At 48.7% G+C, this 10,226-nt stretch overlaps 1 protein-coding gene across 1 annotated transcript; it reads left to right on the top strand.

Annotated features, from left to right (window-relative positions):
* The first annotated feature begins 4,222 nt into the window (after nucleotides 1-4,222).
* LOC140265398 (olfactory receptor 14J1-like) lies at nucleotides 4,223-5,137 on the top strand. Its single transcript, XM_072361318.1, has one exon. It carries the CDS (start codon nucleotides 4,223-4,225, stop codon nucleotides 5,135-5,137), a length of 915 nt encoding a protein of 304 aa, XP_072217419.1.
* Nucleotides 5,138-10,226: the final 5,089 nt, after the last annotated feature.

The raw sequence follows: 10,226 nt of genomic DNA, 5'->3' as shown, positions 1-10,226 counted from the left end.
GACAACATTTGCCAGCTTCCTGTCAACTGGCATGACCCTAGATTTATTTAGATGCCATTCTAATGAGAGCCTTGAGCACACTAAGGTGTCATCATTGAAAGAACGTAGACATGCCATAGCTTTGCAATGCCTTGAACTCTGGAGTATGCCACAGATGGAGCAGAGAGGAATATCTGCCTCTTCTCTTTTGAGCTCATCCATGTGGAAGTAGAATAACACTACCTGATACATGGGGACTCTGTCTCTTCTTTGCTCTGCTCCGCTCACAGAGGAGCGGTGCAGGGGGTTGCTCTCATGTCAGTGCAGATAAACTCACTTCCTCTTTAACCCTTTTTTCCTCTGTAAACTCTTCCACTATTTGAACCCTCATTTATACTTCCACATACCCTCAAGTACACTTCCATATGCCATCAACAACTGCAATTTCTTATACCTTCAAAACAATTTGTCAAACAATACAGTTCTTCCCATAAACAGCCTTAATACCATCTATCTTTCCATTAACAGTTTGTATAGTTCAGTTACAAACATCTCGCCACAGAACCTGCACTGACTGGCCCACCTACGTCACACATTTTCTCACAGGCAGTACATCGTATTACATAAATAGGTTGACACTTATTTAACTGGATAATAAAAAAGGCTTTTTAGACTATGTTAAGAGTAAAAACTAAGGAGACTGTGGGTCCCCTATGAAGTGAGGGGGGTGTTATGGTAATGGAGTGTGCTGAGAAGCTGTAGATACTGAAGGCCTTCTTTGCTTCTGTCTTCAGTGAAAAAGCTCTCCCTCAGGAATCCCAGACCCTGGTGATTAGTATGAGGGTCTAGGGAATGGAAGAAGTGCCGTTAGTCAGGGAAGAGCTGGTCCATGAGCGCCTAGGCCACACCAATGTTCATAAAGCCATGGGACATTATGGGGTCTATCCATGGATGCTGAGGGAGCTAGCAGTAGTGATTTCTGCACCACTCACGATCAGCTTTGAGAGGTCTTGGAGAATAGGGGAGGTGCCTGAAGACTGGACGACAGACAATGTCATTCTGTTCTTCAAAAAGGGCAACAATGAAGATCTGGGCAATTACAGGCTAGGCAGCCTCAGCTCTGTCCCTGGAAATGTGATGGAACAGCTTGTGCTGGAAGCCATTTCCCGACAGCTGGATGAAAAGGAGGTTGTCAGGAGTAGTCAGCATGGGTCCAAAAAGGAGAAGTCATGATCAACCAACCTGACAGCCTTCTATGACATTGTCACCAGCTGGGTGGATGGGGGGGAGAGCGGTAGATGTCGTCTACCTTGATTTCAGCAAGCCATTTGATATTGTCTCCCACAATTTCCTTATAACAAAGATAAGGAAGTGTGGGAAAGATGAGTGGACAGTGAGGTGGGTTGAGAACTGTCTGACTGGCAGAGCACAGAGGGTCATCATTGGCAGTGCAGAATACCGTTGGAGTCATGTAAGTAGCTCCTGGGTAGTATACCAGGGGTTGGTGCTGAGTCCGGTCTTGTTCAACATCTTTATCAGTGACCTTGACAAGGGGATAGTGGCCACCCTCAGCAAGTTTACTGATGATACGTAGTTGTGAGGATTGGCTGACACGCCTGAAGGCTGTGCTGCCATTCAGCGAGACCTGGAAAGCTGGAGAGCCAGGCGGTAAGAAACCAGATGAGGTTTAACAAAAGCAAGTGTAGAGTCTTGCACCTAGGAAGAAATAATTGCATGCACCAGGACAAGTTGGGGGATGAGCTGCTGGAGAGGAGCTCTGCAGAGAGGGACCTGAGTATCCTGATGGACAACAGGTTGACCATGAGTCAGCAGTGTGCCCTCGTGGACAAAAATTCCAGTGGCATTCTGGGGTGTATGAAAAAGTGCATGGCCAGCAGGTTGAGGGAGTTGATCCTTCGCCTCTAAACTGCCCTGGTAAGGCCTCATCTGGAATACTGTGTCCAGTTCTGGGCTCTCCAGTACAAAAAAAGACAGGGATCTCTTGGAAAGAGTCCAGCAGAGGTCCACAAATTTGGTGAAGGGTCGGAAGCATCTCCCCTATGAAGAAAGGCTAAGTGAGCTGGGTCTGCTTAGCCTTGAGAAAAGAAGACTGAGAGGGGACGTGATCCAGGTCTATAAATATCTGAGGTGTGGGGTCAAGGTGGCAAGACCAGGCCCTTTTCAGCAGTGTGTGAAGTCAGGACAAGGGGTAATGGACAGAAACTGGAGCGTAGGAAGTTCTGCAAAAATGTGTGCAAGAAGTTCTTAATGGTGAGGGTGACTGAGCACTGGAACAGGCTGCTCAAGGGGGTTGTGGAGTCTCCTTGTCTGGAGATATTCAAGATGGACACCTACCTGTGCGCCTCCCTGGTGTTCCCCAAGGGTCTGGTGCTGGGGCCTGTCCTCTTCACTATCTTTACTGATGTCAGGGATGAGGTCATTGGGGGCATCTAATGTAGGTTTGTGGATTACACCAAATTGCCTGGGAGTGTGGATCTGTCTCAGTTTAGCAAGGCCCTACGGAGGGATCTGGACAGGCTGGAGAGCTGGGCTGAAGCCAATAGGATGAGGTTCAGTAGGCCAAATGCCACGTCCTGCTCTTTGGGACCTGGGATGGACTGCTCAGGGTGTTGGTGGTGTCACCAACCCTGGAGGTGTTCAAGGAATGACTGGATGTTGTGTTGAGGGACATGGATTAGTGGGAGCTATTGGTGGCAGGTGAACAGTTGGACTGGATGCTCTTTAAGGTCTTCTAAAACTATGGTGATTCTATGATTCAACGATATTGTGTCCTTCTCTGTGTGCCCTTTTAGTTTCAGCAAACACTCTCTGGGAGGACTCACCACATGCCTGGAACTAGTCACTAACCACTAGAAATCTGGTATTAAATTCAACAGATTTTAATGTACTGTCATGATGCTGTTGTCTTTCAGGAGCTGTTTGCCATGAGGATCCAGGGACATCTCAGGGGAGACAAGTGGGAAGGATAAACATGACATATTCTTCTGCTGAGCTGGGCCGGGCTCCTGGGACACAGGGAGCTCTTAAAAATGGTCAGGGCTGCAGAGAGACAGCTGTGCCCAGAAGCAGCTCTAGTGCACAGCACAGTCTGCAGGTAAAGGAAGGAGAGGAGAGAAAGGGGAGAGAGCTTCCAGGATGTGTACGGTGTGAGCAGGCTGAGAGCTCACTGCAGGAGCATTGCTGACAGACAATGACACGGTAAGTCTCACTTCAGTCCATACAGATGCTATTCATAGAGGGTTAACTAAAACTGCGACATCCCATAGCAGATCTGGCTGCAGGCACTGCATGTTTCTTTACTGTGGAAAAAGCCTTCTGCTCCAGCTGAGGGCTTCCATGCTGCAGTATCAGAGCACAGCCCTGAGGGTTGCATGTCCCAGCACGGCTGCAGGCTGTGCATGTGGGGCTGCAGGCGGGTGCCCTGGGCTGTCCTGCAGAGCAGGGTCCCTGCTGTGCCCCAGGGGCTGTGTGCCGGCTATGGGACTCTGCCGCCTGCCAGGCTCAGCACTCAGCCTGCCCGGGGAGCTGTCCAGGGTGCTGCGGGGAGATGTGTGGGGGGAAGGAGCCCCCCGGTAGAGGGGCTTGTGCTGCCACAGCTGCTGCCTGGGGCAGGGGATCTCAGCTCCACTGCACAGCAGGATATTCTTAAGGGTACTTTGCAAGAGGAGAGAGCCAAGGCAGGGATTTTCCATTTCCTGTTCTGCTGGAAGGCAAAAAGGATTGTTTGCAGAAATCTAAGAGGGGCTGTCAATTTTGAGCACAGCTCTGAGACTCCCAAATATTTCTTCAATTCTTTGGTTGTTTTGTGAACAGTCACACAGAATGCACAGAATGTGCATCTAGCCTCTCCTTCCTAAAAAGATAAAAGCTATCGCTGTTTTCTGAAGACATTTATACTACACTTGTCCTGGAAACAGGCTGATTTCTCTAAGAAAAACCAAATTGCACAGAGGCTGGGGCTGGGGTCACGAGAAGCTGCTGGAATAGAGAGGAAAATATCCAGGAGGCTGGGATATGATAAGAATATGAGAAGACATTAAGAACTGCCTAGACTTCTACTCCTAAAGAGATGGTGAAGCTCACAAAAGCTGGTGTTAAATGAGCATTTTCCAAAGGGAAAGGAAAACTTTTATAGTAGAGCAGGAGCAGAGTTTCTGAGAATAATCTGTACTGGTCATTATCTTCTGTGCTCTGAGCAGGACTCCAAGCCCAGGAACAGCAGATGCCCAACAGCAGCTCCATCAGCGAGTTCCTCCTGCTGCCGTTGGCAGACACGCGGCAGCTGCAGCTCCTGCAATTCTGGCTCTTGCTGGGCATCTACCTGGCTGCCCTCCTGGGCAACGGCCTCATCAGCACAGCCGTAGCCTGCGACCAGCGCCTGCACACCCCCATGTACTTCTTCCTCCTCAACCTGGCCCTCCTCGACCTGGGCTGCATCTCCACCACTCTCCCCAAAGCCATGGCCAACGCCCTCTGGGACACCAGGGCCATTTCCTACACAGGATGTGCTGCACAGATCTTTTTCTTTCTCTTATTCGCCTCAGCAGAGTTTTCCCTTCTCACCATCATGTCCTATGACCGCTACGTTGCCATCTGCAAGCCCCTGCACTACGGGACCTTGATGGACAGCAGAGCTTGTGCCACCATGGCAGCAGCTGCCTGGGGCGCTGGGCTTCTCTATTCCCTTCTGCACACTGCCAGTACGTTTTCACTGCCTCTCTGCCAAGGCAATGTTGTCAACCAGTTTTTCTGTGAGGTCCCCCAGATCCTCAAACTCTCCTGCTCAGAATCAAATCTCAGGGAAGTTGTGCTTATCATCTTTAGTGTCGGTTTAGTCTTTGGATGCTTTGTTTACATAGTTGTGTCCTATGTGCAGATCTTCATGGCCGTGCTGAGGATGCCCTCTGATCAGGGACGGCACAAAGCCTTCTCCACGTGCCTCCCTCACCTGGCGGTGGTCTCCCTATTTCTCATCACTGCCTTTTTTGCCTACCTTAAGCCCCCCTCCATTTCCTCCCCACTCCTGGATCTGACAGTGGCACTTCTGTACTCAGTGGTTCCTCCAACGCTGAACCCTATTATCTACAGCATGAGGAACAGGGAGATCAAGCACGCTCTCAGGAAGGTGTTGCAGTAAGCACTCTTCCAGCTTACATAAAGTGCACATCTTCCTCACATGATTCCCAGTGCTGGTTCTTTATGTTTTATGCATCTTTGATTGCTTGTGTTTGCTATAGCTATCCATTAAAAAATGCTATCGAACATATAAATAAAAAGTTATTTCACTTCTTTCCTACCTGATTTCCATTTTCTCACTCCAAGAGCTCATGTAAACATAGAATCAGATTCCCTGAATAGGTTAAAATATTCCTAAAAAGCTTTCAAAATAGACTTTTCCTTAGCTCTTCTCTCTTCCTACTTTGTCTGGGTCTGGGTGAGGTACAGCCACTGACAGCAACACAACATGCTCTTTTTAATCCTGCTATCATTACACTGCCACAGTGCTCTTAATGAGTCCTCTCATTTCTGCTGGCCTGAAGATCTTGTGTGTCTCATGACAGTTCTGTTGTCTCTACAGCAGCACTCCAGGGCTGCAGTCAGTAGCCGCCAATATGAACGGCTGTGTCAGAGCTGGTCTCCTTGCTGGCTCTGCCATAACAAGAGGACCCCTTCAGAGCAGGAGCAGAGAACTGGAGGCCTCTTCCAGAGCTGGTGTAAGGAATGTACCTCAGGAGCTGCTCCACGAGATGACCTGGTGATCCTCTGGTACTCTTCCCTGAGTGACTGGGTCAGTTTCAGGAGTCCCAAGGAGATCTGTAGGCGACTCGGGGCATTGCTGCGCTTTAGAATGTGTGGGCTGAAGTAAAGCTATATACTGAGACAGAGAATAAAAAAAGCGTAATCATTATGACAAGTACATATATATATGTATTTGCACACACACACGTTATATATATGGTATATTTTCACATATACACAATATATGCTGTTGCAAACATATATGCATAGATACTATTATATATGCATATAAGTTTGCAACTGCAGGACCTGTTGCAGGGGTTTTAACAGCCACAGGGTTCAATGTAGGAGCTGGAGCAGCTGTTGGGCTGTTGCAGAAGCGCATCTCATTGTCATATCTGGAATCACCACAGAACCTGTGACAGAATTTGGAGCAGCCACAAGGCTGATTTGAGGGGTTGGAGTGAACACAGGGCTGTACCTGCTGGCACAGTGCACCTCCCCTGGGAGGAATTTGTTTCATTTTGCTATAGCAGTACTTGGAACAGCTACAGGACCTGTAGCAGGACTGACTGCAGAGCTCTTTATGAGGGGTGGAGTGACAGTGGAACCATTCCAGAGCTTGGAGCAACCGCAGGACATGCAGCAAAAACTTGGAGCTGCTGCAGGGTTTGTGCCAGGAGTTGCAGAGGCTCCAGCACTGTCAGCAGATCCAACTCTCTTTCACTTGAGGATGCTGAAGAGTGTCGAAAACAGCTCAATAGGTGTGGGCCAGGCCCTGGCACACTGCAGTCATTTGTGCCTCTTTGGGATTACCAGGGCCACAGCAGACCTTCCCCCAATATTCTACCAGTTTCTCAGGATCCTGCAGTTACTTGGAAATGAAGTTCCAAAGCCCTGGGTGTGCCCACTGCTCCAGGCTGCTGCCCAGACCGTCCCACATTCCCTGCCATGCTCTGCTTTCTCACCTTGGGGCAGATCTCAGTGATCTTCTTGAAAAATTATTTAATCTGAAACATAAACTGGAACAGATTAACAACACATAGCAATAGGAGCGTGCTGGTTTGGGAATCCCACGGATAGTCAAAATCCTCAGGAGCTATTGGAAATAGCTCTGGAGTTCCAGGGCAAGAAGTAAGAGGGAGGCTGAGTAACTGCTGGAAAGTGTCCACCCTTCTTACCTCTATTGCTGGGCTCCCTGAGGGGACAACAAAAAGGGTGTAATTCCTAATCATATCGACAGTATTGCTTCCAAAACTCAAAGATGATCGCAGAGCTGGATGTCCTCAAAACTTCACTTTGTCAGCTGCCTATTTTATCATGATATAAACCAAGGTCAAACAGCATACCCAAATCCAGCCCCCGGAGTTGACAAACAGTGCAGCAGGGAAAACAAGCAGCAAGCAAGGAATTGTACAATGCAGCTTCATGAGATGACTCAACAAGCTCCACAAATAAGGAAACAATCAGCATCATGGCCAGCAAATTCTCCAGCTCCTACAAAGCTCTGTGTTAACTCGCTCTGGACAGATGTCCCTTGGAGCCCCACATCGGGCACCAAAATGATGGTGGTTGTTGAACCCAACATGTGGCTCAGTAGCACACAGTGCTTTGTGCACTGCCCACTTCCCAGTGGGATGGGGAAGGGAACTGGGGGAAAAAAAGTACAACTTGTGAGTTGACATGAAGCTATTTACTAAGAGAGATGAAAGGAGAGATGTAATCGTCATGACTATATATCCAGATATATGGTATAGTACATTACAACTGATTCACATGCACATGCTCAGCATAACCAGACTGATGGCCAGCTGGCTCCTGAGCAGCAGAAGAGAGAGTGAAATGATCTCACACCCCCTTCAGTACGCCTTCTGCTTGCTGTCAGATGGTATGGAACGTCCCTTTGGTCGCTTTAAGACAGCTGTCCTCAGTCTGTTCCCCTCAGTTCCTTGGGCACTCCACTGACCATGGCACTGGCCTCTGTACAACACTGCTTAGCAGCAGCTGTAAACATCAGAGTGTTATCAATGCTTTTCTCCTAGAACCAAAACACTGCACCAGAGCAGACAGTCTGAAGAAAACAATGCCATCCCAGCTGTAACTCAGCTACCTGCCTGTCCCCCTCCTCTTGTTCTTCCTGATCAGGAAGCAAGGAACAGAATCTGCTGCTCTCTATGAGCCCTTTCCATCAGCTCTCAGCTGGCTCCTCTGCCATCCCCAGGCAGAACTCAGTGCACTCTCACAGAGGGCAGCAGCCTTTCCTCATCTTCTTTGCCTAATCGTAATGAAGAGTCTGTACCTGCTTTGCTACAGTTCAGAGGTGAGAACCATCCCACAGTGTCTCCATGAGCCAAACCAGACCCTAGGCCTGCAAAGGCACAGAGATTTCAACTTCATTGAGTGTAAAGACCCTTCAGAAAGCATCCCCTTCCAGAAGCATGTTTTGATTTAGTCTTGCTGGGCCTTGCATCTGCACCGTGGTACTGATGTTCAGGGCCTTGCTCAGAAGCAGCAGCCTACATGAAAGGAAATGCTCTGTGGATTTCTCTTGAGTTGTCCCGTTTATTTCCCATGCTACCCACACTGGTCTACAGGCACTTTAGGGCAGCAGCAAGTTGGGGTTATTTCCAGAGGGTGCACAATAAGGTTTAGGACGGGGTATTGGCAACAAGACCTTCTCTGAGGAATCCTCACACAATCCTATGGAACAACTCAGAGGCTTTCCCTGCAATCTCCAATAGCAACATCATCCCTCAGCCCTTCTCTGTCACATCCAATTCCCCTCCCTTCCCCCTTTGGACCTGGTTTAAAGCCCTTCAATCAATCAGTGCAGGAGCATTGCAGATGGGGTCATGGAGGAGGCAGAATGCCATTACTGGGGTGGCCATTTTCCCAGGAGGGCATGGTGGGAAGGTTTTGTCCCATCCGGTTCAACCAACACTTGTATCCACCCAGCAGAAGGCTGTGTCCTCTGTGTCCCACTTGACCTCTGCATGGAGCTTACAGCTAGCAGTGACATGGCTGAGAAGCTCTGGGCATGGACTAAAGGACAAGGAAGTAAAGTGGGAGTTGACTATAAGCCACCCAGCCAGGAGGATGATACCAGTTAATTATTCTTTTAGGAATAAAGGGATATGTCTGGAAGAGCATCACTTGCCCTAGGCACTGAAGTCCATCAGTGCTGGTCACTTGTTAAGAGGCATCTTGTAGGGTTTATAGGAACTTCAAGTATGACTTGTGTTAGTAAAAACAATAGGAGGTCCAAAAAAAATAAGGGAGGGGGGGGGGGGGGGGAGGGGGGTGATGAGATCACCAGTCCTAGATCGAGCACCAAGCATGCTAATAGGGATATTCCACATAGCATAGAGTGGAAACAGCTACACCTAGAAGCAGGACCAGCAGCAGAGGTAGGGCAAATCCGATGTCCCCCCTAGCAACTAGTTATAATATCAAAGGAAGCAGATCAGATACCATCAGCCCCTATTTGGAACTGGAATTGCCTTAATTCCTGGACACTGGACTGTACCCAAATCAAAGGAAGTCACACCAGGCCTTGTCCTGAAACTTGACCATTTCAGGTCTGTTGTTCAGGACTCTTCCAGGAGCGGCTATCAATATAATCAATCAATCGGTCTAATAAAGGGAAGGGACACCCAGCTGCTCCATGTGACTTAACGTCCCTCACACCCCATGTTCTTTTAACAGCAATATGTCTAGAACCAGTTGGTTTTGCAAGGCCACCTTGGCTACTTGTTGAACCTGTCTGTTTGACTCTCCAAAAACATGTTCTGTCCAGCTCCTTAGCACATGGACCTGCCAAGGTAGATTCTCCAGGGCAAGCTGGTGTCATCCAGGTGGGGTCTGATGATGAGTTTGGACCCCCAATCCCTATCTTGAAACCAATGCTCTTCAGCATCTTTATCAATGAGGCAGACAGCTAGATTCAGTGTTTACTGATGGTATCATGCATAGCAGTACAGCTAATAGAAGGAAGGGATGCCACCCAAAAGGATCAGGCCAGGCTCCAAAATGTCGCCCACCTCAACCAAATGAAGCTCAGTGAGAAGAGAGGACTGCAGGGCAATCTCACTGTAATTTTTCAGTACTCGAATGACTGTATAAGCTTATAAGCCTTATCTTCCATCTCCTCTGGATCACTGGGAATGATCACCCACAATGCAGGGAGGGATTATGGGCCCAGAGCTGATTAAATCACACGGAGCAGCAGCCTTGGTGTCTGTGGGCAATGCCTGTCCCTGCCCGGTGGGGCAGATTCTGGGGGAAAGAAAGAAAGGGAGAAACCAACTAACCAACCAACCAATCACCAACAAAACCACACTGCGTTCATTTGACACTTCCTTGAAGCACGCATCTTTGCCAGTGGACTAGTACCAGAAGAGGTTTAGACCAGACATGAGAAGGACCTTTTTTTCTCAACATGGTCAGGCAGTGGAATGGCTGCCCAGGGAGGTTGTGGAGTCATCATC

The sequence above is a fragment of the Excalfactoria chinensis genome, unplaced genomic scaffold (assembly GCF_039878825.1).
Source record: "Excalfactoria chinensis isolate bCotChi1 unplaced genomic scaffold, bCotChi1.hap2 Scaffold_85, whole genome shotgun sequence".
NCBI classification, from domain to species: Eukaryota; Metazoa; Chordata; class Aves; order Galliformes; family Phasianidae; genus Excalfactoria; species Excalfactoria chinensis.
The sequence above is the reverse complement of the archived record's forward strand: the minus strand, read 5'-3'. Positions and strand labels throughout refer to the sequence as shown.

What these genes read in the sequence shown, in the direction of transcription:
- LOC140265398 (XM_072361318.1), top strand. Translation starts at nt 4,223, where the DNA reads ATGCCCAACAGCAGCTCCATCAGCGAGTTCCTCCTGCTGCCGTTGGCA.